Source organism: Etheostoma spectabile, chromosome 17, assembly GCF_008692095.1.
Source record: "Etheostoma spectabile isolate EspeVRDwgs_2016 chromosome 17, UIUC_Espe_1.0, whole genome shotgun sequence".
Classification (NCBI taxonomy): Eukaryota; Metazoa; Chordata; class Actinopteri; order Perciformes; family Percidae; genus Etheostoma; species Etheostoma spectabile.
The window spans coordinates 4,965,364-4,980,800 of record NC_045749.1 but is presented as its reverse complement, the minus strand read 5'-3'; the positions used below and the strand labels follow the sequence as shown (position 1 = coordinate 4,980,800).

Genomic DNA, 15,437 nt, shown 5'->3' with positions numbered 1-15,437 from the left:
CACTAAGTCATTAAATCATTTCTGGAAACATTTTGTTAAAGCACAAATAGTCTACCATACAGTATTGTTACAATATCAACATTTGAGGTATTTGATTAAGACAATTGTGATATTTGATTTTCTCTATATCGCCCAGCCCTATGCTGAAGTAGTCTTGCTATTCAGTATCCAAAGTAAGACTGAAATCACAGCAGCAGCAGTGTGTGATAAAATATCAAGTGCACATTTTTTATGCTCAATAGATGCACGTGGGGAATCAACTAAAACATCTGTGTGTCTAGCATGTTTAAGTACTGCCAAAGATTCCTCAGACAAGCCCCCGAGTCTGCAGCCACATGTACTGTACTGCCCAGTCTGTTTTAATGTTATGACTGGGTCTATAATTAGCTGTGTTTTGGGGGTTGGCCATAGCCTTGCTGCTAAACCACTAGTGGCAATGCCTGACTCATTATGCAAAACGTGTTTTGTGTGCTAAGCCCTAATTGATTCTGAATGAAGCATGCATTATTGATGGGCCAACATGAGTCTCTTTCTGCACTCTATTTCTCTCTGTACATGCAAGATGCTTTTATACTTGGTTCCCTTACTTTTCTGTGTTTTTAAAATCATCACGGATAAGCTTCATGCATTAATGTACAGGGACTGCTCAATAAGAGCCGACAAGAGTTACTCCTCCTGACCCAACGTTAACCGCACCAGTTACCTAAGGCAGGCCTTAGTTAGTAAACCTGTAATCCTAAACACCAAATCTGCTTTGCTGTAAGTCTTTTTACCTCCAGGGGCCCTATGGCTAGCACTCAAACCACAATGGACATCACAGATGTAGCTGAGAGTGAGCCCACCCAGCATTTACCCACCATTTTGTTTAGGTGTTTTTTTCCACCTTTGTAAGCCAAGATACATTTATCATAATATTTCACCAGTAAGGTATCAGTGTGTCAATACTGAAAACAAACTTTTTGAAATGCTTTGAAACCATTCATTTGAATGTATATATATATATATATATATATATATATATATATATATATATATATATATATATATATATATATATATATATATATATATATATATATATATATATATATATATATATATATATATATATATATGTATATATATATATATATATATGTGTGTGTGTGTGTGTATGTTCTTTTGAGAAAATACATTTGCATGAGTTATAACTCCCAGTTTGTTCTTTGTTTTTCATAGTAAGTCATTAAAATTGGTTTATTTTAATCTTATTCAAACGCATGACTAGCTTATGTTGAGTTTTGTCAGTAGTGACCTAGTAGGCCTAGTACTTTTTCTAAAAAACAAAAACAAAAAAAACAATTCTTACTTTAAATAGGAAACACATTATAGATGTCTTTTGACAAAATGCCTCATTTAGCTGGAATTGGACTGTATTTATATATCACTTTTAGTCTTTACGACTACTCAAAGCGCTTTCACATCATACCTTTCAACATTGACAACATTTGATATGGGACTTCAGGGCCAGGGATCGAACCACCAACCTTCCGATTGGCAGGTGAACACTTGAGCCACAACTGCGGGTGCTATTTTTTTTGGTTAGCTTTCACATGTTAAATCAAACACATTTTCCCAATTTGTCTGCTTTTTAACTATTTCATGTGCATGACTCCTAGTGTCCTTTTTCCGTTTCTGAATGTGTGACGTACGGTTCAGTTGCAAAACGTTACTATGGTAACTTATGGCCATGCAGCATAAAGTCAACAGTTTATCAATATTAGTTTTCTCTAGTCCTGACCTGGTTTTCTTTGGTGAGCAGGAGAACCAAAATAAAAGTGTGAACAACAGCCTAAGTCTCATGTAGCATGGTGAGGGTGTGTTGAGAGTCTGTCCTTGAATGTGAGAACATTTGTTCAAGGTCTGGTGTCCTTTAGCAAGTCACTGTTTCTCTGCCGCTGTAGTAGAGCGTGCTCTGTGTAGTGGAGCAAACAAAAGGACTTTTCCCTGCAGGGATCAATAAAGTATTACATTGTCACTATTACCCTCTGAGCCACACAGGCTATGGGACACCCAACCTCAGTAATGCTGGAGTCATGCACTATACACTGAGCTACACTGGAATTCAATCCCTTAAACTGACAATGCCACAGTCAACTCCTTGTTCCACAGAGACAAAACATGACATGTATATGTCAAATTCTGTTCACTGCATTAGCGGCTGACTCCGCTCTGCCTGACGGGGTGTCAAATGCTAAGTTGCTCTCCTGGCTAATCCTGTGTCACCTCTTTCTCCTCACTGCTCTTAAAATACCACAACCTCTCTGAGGTAAGTCTGCTGTTATATGGCAGCCTGGCGATAAACAAGTAGATGACATAACTAGCTTTTTTCAACCAGTTCAGTGTGCATAGTGTATCTGTCACTGCCAGCTAAAGACAAAAGTAGCACTTATCTATCATAACGCATTACAAATATTTTCGTAGTCTTCTTTGCAGATTTCTTTAGTTTTAACAACAACAGCAGCAAAGTTGTTTTTGTTGCATTCAAACTGGCAAACCAAACCATCTGTTTTTTGTACTATACACATTTGTAAAGAAAGATTGTAATGTAAAAATTCTTTCAGGCTGCACTTCATCTCTGTTTGCTGTTATTGTCTAAGATCACAATCCATCCATTGAACTCACAAAATCAAACATCCGCTCTAGTTTGTTTGGGTTACGGTATGACACTTCTCAGAGCATCAATAAAGACGCCGCAGACAGCGTTGTTTCTACTAATTTGACATACACAATTTTTACATACAAATTATACTCAAGGTTTTTTTTAATCCAACTTCAGTCAGTAGCTGTTATCTTGGACACTACATGTAGTACTGTCTCAGTTTGGTGTTCCTTAATGGAGCTGCAGGACAGTTCTGGTGGATTGCTTGCTCTCAGCTGTAAGATCCCCATCTCGTCGCCCCCACCTCTCTGCAACAGGGACTCCACACTGGCTCCCATGTGAGCGCTCAGCCTCACTCTGCCAGTAATCAGAGTCCTGCTCAGTGGACACTGCAGTGTTTGATGAAATGAGATGCGGATGTGACCACTGAACATGAGCCAGTACCAGACAATCAATACGTTTACATGCACACCATTATTCCGAATATGACAATATTCCGAATTTGATACAGGTCATGTAAATAGCTTATTCCGGTCGGATATTCGAAATAAGGCCTTTTTCAGATATAGCTTTTTTTGATTAAGACGTGTGATTTAGTCCGGTATTATTCAGGTTTTAGAGGCATTGTTTGACATGATTACAGCGAATTTCGGAATATGCGTCCAAATCTGGGTTTTCCCTGCAGTTTTATGGTCAGCTCTGTGCGTTGCTATGGTTTATGTACACAAACCAACCAGTCAACAGTTTGCAAGGCTGGAGACCCAATAAGAAGGAGGAACACAGCTACTTTTAAACATTATAAAAGACTTGGATGTCAACATATTTTTGCATATGCGCAAACATTGCTTTGTGTGAATGGGTGAATGAGAGGTAGATTGTGCCAACAGCGCTCTGTCCAATAAGGTAGAAAAGCACTATATAACTACAGTCCATACTCACATCTAACATACTGTCTGATTTTATTAGCCAAAATAGTTTCATGAATACAGAAAGATGCCAGCTTATCTTAAATAAACTCAATAGATTCAATAGGTTTTTACTGAAACTCCAAATATATTGCAAATAATTTGAGGTTGTTCCTGTACTTACGTGATGTCTACAGTTAGAACATTAACTGACACCTCCATTTCTCTCTTTCTTCAGGGAAATGAAGCCAGTTTCCCCCTGGAGATGTGCTCACATTGTAAGTATTTTAAATACTCAGGCTCAGGGCTTTGTGAAATCGTGCCTCTGATAAATAATGATATTATCATTTGGTTATTATATCTGCACTCATTTTGTTTTGCATGCATTTTCATGTTGGGGTTTTAATGTTTGTGAAATTGTGAAGTTGTCATATTGGAATCCAACTCTTATGTTCTTGGTTGTGTTTACATGATGTGAGCTCCTGACCTTTCAGAAGGGGGAGGAGAACTGAGGATATGTGGGATTCATATCCTCAGTTCCCTACCAGATGTTACATCAGCACATCTCAGCGTCTTGTGGGAAGGCCCTTAGAGATGCAGATTTGCTCACTGCACGCTTTGTTGCGAATGGCACCTTTCACATCATGAGGTTGTTGGCTGAAGTGGATCCGCTGCTGCTTGTGTTTAATGAGCACTGAGACAGCGACATGTCCCCCTGTAGTGTAGGTGTACTTCAGGGGCCCTGTCACTGTTAAGATTAACCTCATCTCAGAACCAGAGTAGCACATTAATTATTATTTTCACATCAGGGCTACGAGAAGAGTTGTTGATATTTTTGGTGCCACGATTAAAAAGTTGTAAGAAGCAGACCTGCTGTAAAATATATTTATTCTCCAAACGTTAAGGCCAATTATGAGCTATAATCTGGATCAAACAGTGCAGCAGGTAAAATGAGGGAGTGGTGTATGAGGGATAAAAGTTCTGCTAGAATTCAAAATTATGTGAATTTGTTTTTTCTGCCATTTAGAGCATTTTTTTAAATATCAAACTAAATTACTAGATCAATAGACAAATTTATGATACATTACTAGATTAAATGGGCATCATATACATATTGAATGCATGCATATTAGCATGTAGACACTTTATTTTAGGATGACTTTTTTTCTTCTCAGATTACACAGGATTTTAAAAAGATTTTCATAATGGCAATGAAACATACTATTGTCTCCTAGATTTTCTTTCTGTTATTGATTTTTCGTCCCCCTCTTTCAGTTGGTCTCTTTAACTTTCTCCCTCTGTCTCTCTCAACCTCTACCGACTGAGCAGCTGTTCAGCCCATCAAGTGCTTGTACAGGCAGTCAATGGCTGTGAAGAAATTAGCCCAGCCCTGCTTGTGAGATACAGTAGATTAACCTTGCTGCAACCTTAATGCCCTCAGTAACACGTAAACCAACAAAAGTCTAACACCCACTCAACTGTACCTGCCATCAGACAATTCATATCTCTGTTTGTTGATGTCGATAAGGTCCACAACAGGCGCTTGTCTCTAATAATCCTGTGATAAAATGAATTGTGTAGTAAGGTCATTATTTGATCCCGGCTGATACATTATCATAACAATGGCCTACTTGTGCAAGCCTGCATCATTAGACACAAACACCCTCAACGCATCATGCTCCCACAGAGAAACGCAGCAGTGAGCCTGAAACCATCGCAGGCCTGTCTGTAGCCGCCCAAAATAAACGGTGAGCTGCTCGGTGGAGTTCCTTGTTGCTAGGGGAATCCCAAAGGGCGGGAGACACAGCCTCTGTTGGTGGGGGTGGTGGGGGGAGTTGGGGGTTTTCTGATGACGGCACGGCTATAAATATACACCATCAGTGCGCTGCCCTGCTTTGTCCTCCTCAGTTTGGTCCAGCGAGCTGTACATTATCAGAGCAGCCAAAGCAATCATCCTAATGCACCGAGTCCTGTAGTACACACACTCAGCTGTATGGGAGAGAAGGTGTGTGTGTGTGTGTGTGTGTGTGTGTGTGTGTGTGTGTGTGTGTGTGTGTGTGTGTGTGTGTGTGTGTGTGTGTGTGTGTGTGTGTGTGTGTGTGTGTGTGTGTGTGTGTGTGTGTGTGTGTGTGTGTGTGTGTGTGTGTGTGTGTGTGTGTGTGTGTGTGTGTGTGTGTGTGTGTGTGTGTGTGTGTGTGTGTGTGTGTGTGTGTGTGTCCCCACCCTCATTGGCTAAGTACAACCTCATTATGTTAATTTGCAAAGTGTCTTGTGTCACACTCATGTAATTACTGAGCTGTTCATGTAACCTTCTCATGTTTTCCCACCCTCACACTGTCTCTTACAGCAGGTATCTAGGCTGTAATTAGCAGTAACATGCCAGCTGAACTTGGTTCTGTATATCACTTCCTCCACTGGTTATCTCCATTCAGGTTCGCTGGGTTAATGCAATCATATGTCTCTATTCATGTGCAGAGTGAACTGTTTGAGGGTTGAGCGTGCTTAAGAGGACAAATGCATTACTTTCATTTTGGGAACATTCAGTTTTATAATTGAACACCAATGGGAGGAAAAGCCAGTTGCACTTAGCTGATTTATTGTCCATACAGCTTTGCTGCTGTTTAATATTTAGCTAGCTGTTAACTGTGGTACCAGTCATGTTGCAGGATGAAGCAGACTATTTAGTGTGCGATAAGAGATGCTGTCCATAAATAAGGTTGTTGACAGCTGGCACAAATTGGAAAAACACTGGTATTAATATTGAAATTTGCTGGTACTTGATCTAAAATTCAGCCATTTTTTACATGCATTTCCACGATTCTTAAAGTATACAGCCAAAGAATTTAATTTCACACACAACTATAAAGACAACAAGAATGGCACAAACAGTATGGATGGACATGCAGGACAATGGACCAGAAGATGGGCCAATTGTCTAACCACTGAATTTATTTATGTTAATTGATTCATATGTGTTTGTGACAGACATAGTGTAAGCCTCCTGTGTGCACTCAAAAGCTAATGACCTCTACATATGCTTGAACACACGTGTGTGTGTGTGTGTGTGTGTGTGTGTGGTGTTTTTTTGTGTTTTTGTGTATATATAGTGTGTTTGGTGGGTTGTATATATATAGTTTGGGTGTGTGTGTGTGGTATATTGTTGTGTGTGTGTGTGTGTGTGTGTGTGTGTGTGGGTGTGTGTGTGTGTGTGTTTGTGTGTGTGTGTGTGTGTGTGTGTGTGTGTGTGCGTGCGCGCGCACTACTTTGGGGGCCAATGCGTTTCAGTTGCCTAGTAACACAGTTGAGGGTGCATACGGCGCTTATGAAAGTGAGTGTATGTGTTAGTATGTGTGCTCTGTGGTGGATATGAGATTATCATAATCATCTCACAGTTACATTGGGTCTCCCTCCGAGCTACTCATTAGCATAGCAGTGTGAGGAGCCTCTGTGACTGTGCAGCCCTATATTCGTAAACCGTTTATTTCACATTAGTAGGCACATATTTGGATGTTTCCCCTTGAATGTTCCATTGAATTCAATTCCTAGGTGTATTATCCAGCTAGTTTATTGTTTTATACCAAGTAGTCACTCTATATGTTATAAATGATACAGTATATATATAAGTCCATCATGTAAAACCTGCAGATCTACTGTACCTTCATCCATATTCTAACTAGCCACATGGGACGATGGTGTGCATTTGAGTGTCAGTTTGCAACATCGCCCACATATTGTAGCTGTCTCTGCTGCCAAAAGATCAAAAATGCAGGCTATGGTCCGATGCTGACAAATATCTTGTTTATTTAAATGTAGAAACAAGAAATATTCGCAGAAACATGCCAAACCAGGCAGGACGTTTATAATGTTCAATATTTCATGTGATTGCATTCAACATTTCTACAAAGGTAATTTTTCCTCCCATCTTTAATTGAATGTACAGGTGTTGTTAAAAAAAACCCACACATTTCATAGCTTTCCTCACTGGCTCTCATATTTTTGCCCACACCTGTGACACTTTTTTCCAGTTTTGTATTTGGTTCTGTTCTTCCTCCTGCAAGAAAAACCAAGGCTCTCTAGTATCTTATTTGTTAGATAGTTTTTCAATACCTGTCATCGCACCACATTTTGACATTTTAGCTATACTGTAAAGGAGGATGGCAGTCAGTGCTTGTAAAGCTGGTAATCTAGAAAGATTTAAGATAATTTTACTGCACTCACTGGTAATAGTTTGCATAAGAGCATGAGGTAATGGTAGTTAAATCGGGAGAACCTTATTAGTTTATTGGGGGTTTTCTGTAAAGCCATAAACCCCCAGCTGTGATACGATACAGTACTCTCTGCCTCTTGACTGTAACCGTTTTTAGGAAGAGCCATATGTTGGATATGTCAATTAAACTAACTGCTGTAGTAAAAGTACTGCATCATCGTCTTAATCATGAGTTTATTTGGCTCAGCTGGGTGCCTCGTCTGTCTGTGATGCTGGCAGACGTGGGACTTGTTGGGTCGAGACCGGGAAGGGGACTCAGACTGTGAGAAAGCTGTTGTCCTCGCTAGCATGAATAATACATGCACCCACTCACTTGGCAGCTCCAGAAAGCAGTAAGGGATCAGGGCACAGTGTTCAAATTTTCCCTGCTCGGCGACTGCACCAAAGTTTGTTATGTGTTGGAAATGTCACAGCAATTTTTCATCTGTGCTCCAGGTCATCCCGCTGACCTGACTGTGTAGCAACAAAAGGAATTTAAACTACAACAGGATGCCGGTTTGAAAGGTTAACATTAACATCTGTTGTTTGGAGAGGAGCTCTCCATTACAGAATGATGAGTGTATACATATTTTGAGGGCTGAAACTAATGGTTATTTTCATTATTTATACATCTGCCAATTATTTGATCACTAGTGTGGTCTAAAGAACACTATAAACCCAAAAGTATTAAGTTTACTTTTGTAGACAACTACAAAGAAATAGCAAATATGTACATTTGAGGAGCTGGTACCTGGTAAAATGTGACATTTTAAGCTTAAACGGTTATCTTTATTATCAGCTCTACATTTGGCGTGTTTAGCCAGAGTGGTAATGAAACCCCAAAACCCGGGTTGTGTTTTTTTTCTTTTGAACTATTACACAGGAATTCATTCTCTTTCCCCCATTTTCAGCCTTTTGACCCATACAGAACGTTGGAGCGGTTCAAGTTAAACTCTCAAAGTCCATGAGTTATCCCCCCCATCCTCATTAGGCAACCCTATTACTTGTTGACAAGTACTTTTTTAACTATGAAGTTATTGGCTGCCAAAAAGGGGGAGCTGCGTTCTCAGCTGTTCTGTGCTGTTGGGTTTGCACAAACGTGCAGAATGTGGGTGTGTCAGGCAGAAGCTGAACCCTAAAATACATTTAAACCACACACTTCAAACCAAAAAAAGATATGTCTAGCTGTGTCTTGAGCTCCCTTGAAAGAATAATGGCTTTGATATAGGTCCTACAGTATGGTTAGTATCTGTAACATTGATGCCCCTCGCACAGGTGTATCTGCTATGAGCCAAGCTGGTGTCATCTGCTGTGATCAGGGAGTGGGAGGCTGCTGATAAGAAAGTGTTTTGTGTCAGAGGACAGCCTTGTGCTCGGCTCTGATACCTCTCACCTAGCGGACACAGGAACCTTATTGCATGTAGCATTTGTACTCGTGTGCAGATTCATCATGTAAGAGGAGTTGTTAGGTACATAAAACTAAAGCAGTAATCCAGCGACGCCTCATTCAGAATACATCTACCTAATGTGTGCAAATCTCATGGAAATGAGACACATGACTATAACAAGCCTCTATGTACTGGAGGGCTGTTTCTAACTGATGCACAGGGCAAAACAACAGGCTTCTGTATCACAAATTCAATTTACCAGGTGCCTGCAGAGCAGACAGAATGATTAAACCTTCATTTGTTTTCCCTTTAATGTCCTGATTTAGCATTTTCTTTAAAACAAGTTATTCTTATTTATTTATTTTTGGATTATTGTTGTGGCCTTTTTAGGCCTTTATTTTAGAGGAGAGTCAATGAAATAAAAAGAGAAGAGAGGGGAAATGACACGCAGCAAAGGGCCACAAGATGGAATCGAACCCCCGGCCGCTACAGTAAGGACTGAGCCTCTGTACATGGGGCACACGCTCAACCAGGTGAGCTATCAGGGTACCCTTAAGACAAGTTATTCTAAAGCACTTTTACTATAAACTACAAATTACTATACCATGGCTGCAACTAACAATCATTTTCATTATTGATGAACTTGCCTAATTTTTCAAAATTCATAAAACATCTGGTTTAAAAAGAAAATGTGCCCAACAAGATTTCCAATTAGAGTACGTATTCAAATTACATGGTTTTGCTTGAACAACTGCTCACAACACAAATGTATTCAGTTGAAATGAAAAGGAGACTAAGAAAATCAGTAAATATTAATTTGAGAAGCTAGAACAAGTGATCTGCTTTATGTTATTCCATAAGACAAATATACCATACTTTTGTGGGACGGTCTTCACTATGTAGTTTTCCTGACTATTTGTACATAATACATATTGTCCTGGAAAATTTTGCCTTTGACTTTATGGCTTTATTATATTTCCCAGAACACGTGAGGTGACATAATCTTTATTCTCCCACTCTTTATTCATTGTTTTCTTGTGGCTGCTTGAAGAAGGGTTCTAAGTTCAAATCCTGTTCGAGTTCAAACGTTTGCTGCCTATAATTTTCATACTGTTTGTTTTTAGTGCACTTAATGCCCTTCAACAACTTAATAGCACCTTTAAGCATATACAACTCTTTGTTAACAAGTGACTTCCTGTCCGCTTCGCTATTAGACACTGAAAGAACAAACTAAAAAAACACAAACAGTCCAGTAGAGTAGCATTACCTCATAAATGTAAAGGATCGTTGGTGTAGACCCAATGTTGACTGAGTGCTGTGTACACTGATAATATCTATGTTGCAAGGACAGAAACTCACTGCTCTTAGTTACCAACCAACACAAGAGTCTGCTGCTGTGACTGTGTCCATTCCAACGTCTCAATCTCTCTCTCGTTCCCCCCCTACTGCTCCACCACACACACTCTGACTAGTCATCAAGCTGATGTAGCACAGCATCTCTGAACATTAAAACCCAAAGCACAACCTACACACCTCTCTCTCTCTCTCTCTCTCTCTCTATTTTAATTCAATTCAAGTGGCATGATTCAAATATTTGGACAGTACATAGAGTATGAACATTAACACAACATTAAGATTGATATATGTTAATTATACATCGCTCTCTCTCTCTCTCGTTTCCTCATACAATAAGAAGAGGAGCGATGGGATAACATTGTATCAACTTGGAATCGTTGTGTGTGTGTGTATTAGGATCCAAATATTAATAGGGAGCATACGTTTCCTTTAATGTATCATTGTGAATAAAAGCGACCCATTTTTTTAAATACTCTTCTTGAGGGCTGAACACAGTTCTTCCAAAAGATATTCCCTCACTTGGTGTTTTGGCGATGGGGGTGGAGAGCCAGCCCAGTCTCATGGCATTTTGTGAAATGGTCATATTCCCATTAACGAGAAAATCGTGTTCCTGTTGGCAAATCAATAGATCAAAATAACGTGACCATTTCACAAACTGCCATGAGACCGGGTTGGGAAAGCGCTGTCTACATGCAAAATCTCCCTCAGCTTTTCAACGGGGTTTGAGATCTGGTAGCTGTAAAAGGCCATACTGTAGCTCTGTACTTGATATGTTTCCCCACTTATTTATTTAAGGTTTTTATTTAATTTGCTAGCTGTGATTGAATTCATGATGGATTTGATTCTGGGCTCTGTTGACACATGTAGGAGATATCAGAGCCTGCAAAAAAGTGAAGTGACATTTTCTTTTCTTGTCAACGTAAAAATAAATTTGATAAAACTTATATGATGTGAACTTAACAATTTAGCTCGTATCTGTAACTTTAAGCTTTTTTCCCACTCTGGGCGGCTGTGCTTTTATAGTTAACATCATAAGTCCACCTTACAATGTTATCTTTTCCTATTGTTTTCCTCAACTGGTTGTCCTCATTTTCAGAATCAGAATCAGCTTTATTTGCCAGGTATGAGGACACATACAAGGAATTTTTCTCTGGAGCATCGTTGCTCACTATGTGCTTACACATACAAAACAACCAAACAATATATACATACTAATATATACATACTGTAAACAGAAACAATATAGAGGCATGAGTGCAATTTAGAGTTCAGTAAATATGATTTAAATGTGGAGCATAGTGCAAAGGATACTGGCATAAATAGTATTATGTTATTATATTTCAATATGAACAGTATGAACAGCTCTTGAATCGGGAATGAGAATGATTGAGTCATTGAGGTCAGTAAACCTAGAATGAACTGAATTCTTAGCCTCATAAATCTGTCGCGCCCTTCTTTTACTCCTTCCCTCTGTTAGCTATGTGTTAAGATTAATAGATAGCCTATGTCATGCAGGATCCCAGATTAAAGCACGCAAAGTAGTAGATCACGTGGCTGTGTGAATGAGTTTATATAGTAATTAACGCTGCTTCTGGATTACACCTTGCCATTGTTCAGTGTACCAGCCAGGGAGTTAGGGTTGTTTCTGATGGAAGGGGAACGAAAGACACAGACACCATCTTATAAAAAAGCACCAGTAGACAACAAATGCTGTAAGTTTGCAAAAGTTATGTCTGTGGTTTTGTCTACTTTTCTTTCTGCTAATTCCTCTGTTACTCCTTCTCCTCCACCTGTTCTGCTCAGCTCTTATTTTTCTTATTTTCCCTCTTTTCCTATTCTGTCAGTGCAGTACCAGGGCTGGCTTTACGTAACAGCGTTTTCAATAATTGCACCCATAGAGAAGCAGAAAAACATGTACTGTGGGTCTGCAGCTTGGTCCAGAAGTGGTGTCCTTGACCTAGTTGCAAGTGGTGACCACTAAAATGTATGACTGTTCATGAAGGTGTTAGCAATGGATATTTATATTTTGGATAAATATTCACTGGCTTAGTGTATGGGATTTTGTTTATTCATCTTGGGAGAATGTTCTTGTAGTATAAACCTCCGTGTATGGCTGCTATAGGGCGCCATGCTTCTGAGTCCTGCATGCTTTATGATTTGTTTTCTTATTATTCTGATGATCTAGGAGAACATCAGCTGAATGTCTGCAGCAAAATGTCTCATCTGGATATTCTCTCTCTTCTCTTTTTTGTCTTTGTCCAGTCGATGCTGATGAGATTAAGAGGCTAGGGAAAAGGTTTAAGAAACTCGACCTAGATAACTCCGGCTCACTCAGCGTGGAGGAGTTCATGTCGCTGCCGGAGCTGCAGCAGAACCCGCTGGTGCAGAGGGTTATCGACATATTCGACACAGACGGGAACGGAGAGGTGGACTTTAAAGGTAAGCAATACACTAAAGATACCACAACTCTGCATGGTATTGGTACAAAGTGACTATATCATATTTCAGAAGGGCTTCATCAAAATTGCTTCACTTTAAATTCAATGTTTTGAATTTTGGAGTGCCACTTTAACAGTTTTATGATCCTGTTGCTTTAGCAGAGCACCCAGAGGTTCACTTGTCTTTTATCTGACCAAAAATAAGGCCTCAGTAATTGCTTTCATTTGATCAGAAGGCATCTTTTTAGGCTATTATTTTTACTCATGTTTTTAAATGCAGCCAGCCAACTCGCATGGAATGGTTAGTATGTGAATAGTGGTTTGAGTTGGTATTTGACATCTAGGCTTGAATCTTGTCACACCTTGCAAGCATGCACCAAACAGTTGCATCAGATACAGAGGTCGCCAGATATTTTGGAGCTGAATAGGAAGTGTGTGGTGAAAATGTGACTGTTACTACCTGTCATATGTGTGATAGAAGTCATGTTGAGTTTCCCATCAAGCCAGTATCACAAGGAAACTCCTATGTGAAAGGGATGTGTGAAAGACCACAGTCATGTAAACCCCTGTAGACAAAAACAGGAGTTACCCTCTACTAGAGACCTGGTTTGTGATGAGGCAAGGGAAACCCCCCAAAGAACGGCAACTAGGAGAATATATGCAGCTAAACCAGTTTAATCAATTTGTCAATAATTCCCCACAATATAGATTAGCAGCATGAAAGCATACTTATACATTTGCTAAACAACTACCAAACCAAAACAAAGATCAGCCTTTTCAAGAAGTTAGTGTAGGTAGAGGGTGGGGGCATGAGCATTCATAATAATACAGTATTGATGTCTGTGCTGCAGGGATTATTAGTTATTTTTATTTTTTTATCAAACAATGCAGAAAATCCACTTCCTGAACTGAATACACGACGAGGAAGTACCCCTAACCCTTGTAGATACTGTGACAAAACAGGGATATTCTGTTAATTTTGAAAATACATAATTATCTTGGATGTTTGCTGTCAGTGGATGATTCAAAATAATCAGATATCTGTATCTAGGGACTTTGCTCCCGGCAGTCTCTCTCGTCTCTTCATTACAACAGAAGTGCTTTCCAAAATGGAAAACAGACAATCTATATATGTTTTGCCATAGATCCTATTTCTTGGAAGTCGGTTAAAAAATGCTTGAGCAATAGTATCATAACATTGAAGAAAAAACTAGTAAAGTGTGGGAAGAGAGTTCAAATACACTGATATCTTCTTGCGTAGCTGTAGATGGACTTTCAGTTTGTTTTGTTTTTGTTGTTTTGAATGATATTCATCAGCTGTCATTGGTAATGCATAGCAAGTATCGACGTGTACAGCGATCGCCACATTGAAACCCACAGCACTGATTGTTGTTATCCTCTCCCAGAGTTCATCGAGGGAGTCTCGCAGTTCAGCGTCAAGGGAGACAAAGAACAGAAACTCCGGTGTAAGTAAAGCTGCTTCTTCATTAAAACCATATGGTAGCAGTACAAGTTCAAGGTCTCTTATCCTCAAATATATCCGCTTGTTTTGCTGCTTAGGGACTTTAACCAGCGGGGGCTTTTGTCTCCTGTGCCTCCCCTGTTCTGTTTGTCTCAACTTGCCCTACTGCTAAAACAAAAAACTTCCCTGGGGAAAAATGTAAACGTTGACCATTGTACAAATGACCTTTTTGGAGAAAAAAAATATTGTTTTTCTATCCAGGTTTCCACCAGTTTTCAGTTCTGTTAAAGCTAGTCAACCAGTCTCAAAACAAAGAGGCTGGGAGAAAGTTGAGATGTCACTGCTTCTAGTGGAACCAGTGGAACTGGAAGCCAAACAAGAACATGTTTGATAAGGGTTTGTTGTTTTGGTTTGCTCAAGACAAAGTTTGAGAGCAGCTGACACCTCCTGTAATGTCGCCGAGTCTTTCAAACGTTACTGTCGGCCCGGCAGCTAGTCGTCAGAGTTCCATTTAGCAAAGTGCTCTGTAGGTGTTGCTGTGTAACTGATTTACACGCTTCTTCTCCTCCCCTCCCTCATGCCACACCCTGCCCTCACAGTCGCTTTCAGGATCTACGACATGGACAAGGACGGCTACATTTCCAATGGCGAGCTCTTCCAGGTGCTGAAGATGATGGTAGGCAACAACCTGAAGGACACGCAGCTCCAGCAGATTGTGGACAAAACCATTATCAACGCAGACAAGGACGGAGACGGAAGGATATCCTTTGAAGAGTTTTGTGCAGTAAGTCCAAGCAGTCCTGGTTTTTTTCGGGGGGGGTGTGACATTTCAGCTGATGCAGCCTGTTATGTTGAAGGCAAATGTCAAAGGGGCAAAAACAAAACCGCTTTTAGCACTTTAGGCTAGTGAGTTCTTGCTACACATGTGGCAAATGCGGCAAATCTTGAGTGTCAGTGAAATCACCCATTTGTGTTACATCCTGTCGTGTTCTTAACCCCCC

At 39.9% G+C, this 15,437-nt stretch overlaps 1 protein-coding gene across 1 annotated transcript in view; it reads left to right on the top strand.

The window, feature by feature from the left end:
* Positions 1–15,437, top strand: part of ppp3r1a (protein phosphatase 3, regulatory subunit B, alpha a) — a 23,834-nt gene that overhangs the window by 6,749 nt on the left and 1,648 nt on the right. Inside the window, exons 2-5 of the mRNA XM_032540870.1 lie at positions 3,785–3,824; positions 12,799–12,975; positions 14,381–14,440; positions 15,036–15,220. Of these exons, the coding sequence (XP_032396761.1) occupies positions 3,785–3,824; positions 12,799–12,975; positions 14,381–14,440; positions 15,036–15,220 (462 nt within the window). The remainder of the gene's footprint in view (positions 1–3,784; positions 3,825–12,798; positions 12,976–14,380; positions 14,441–15,035; positions 15,221–15,437) is intronic.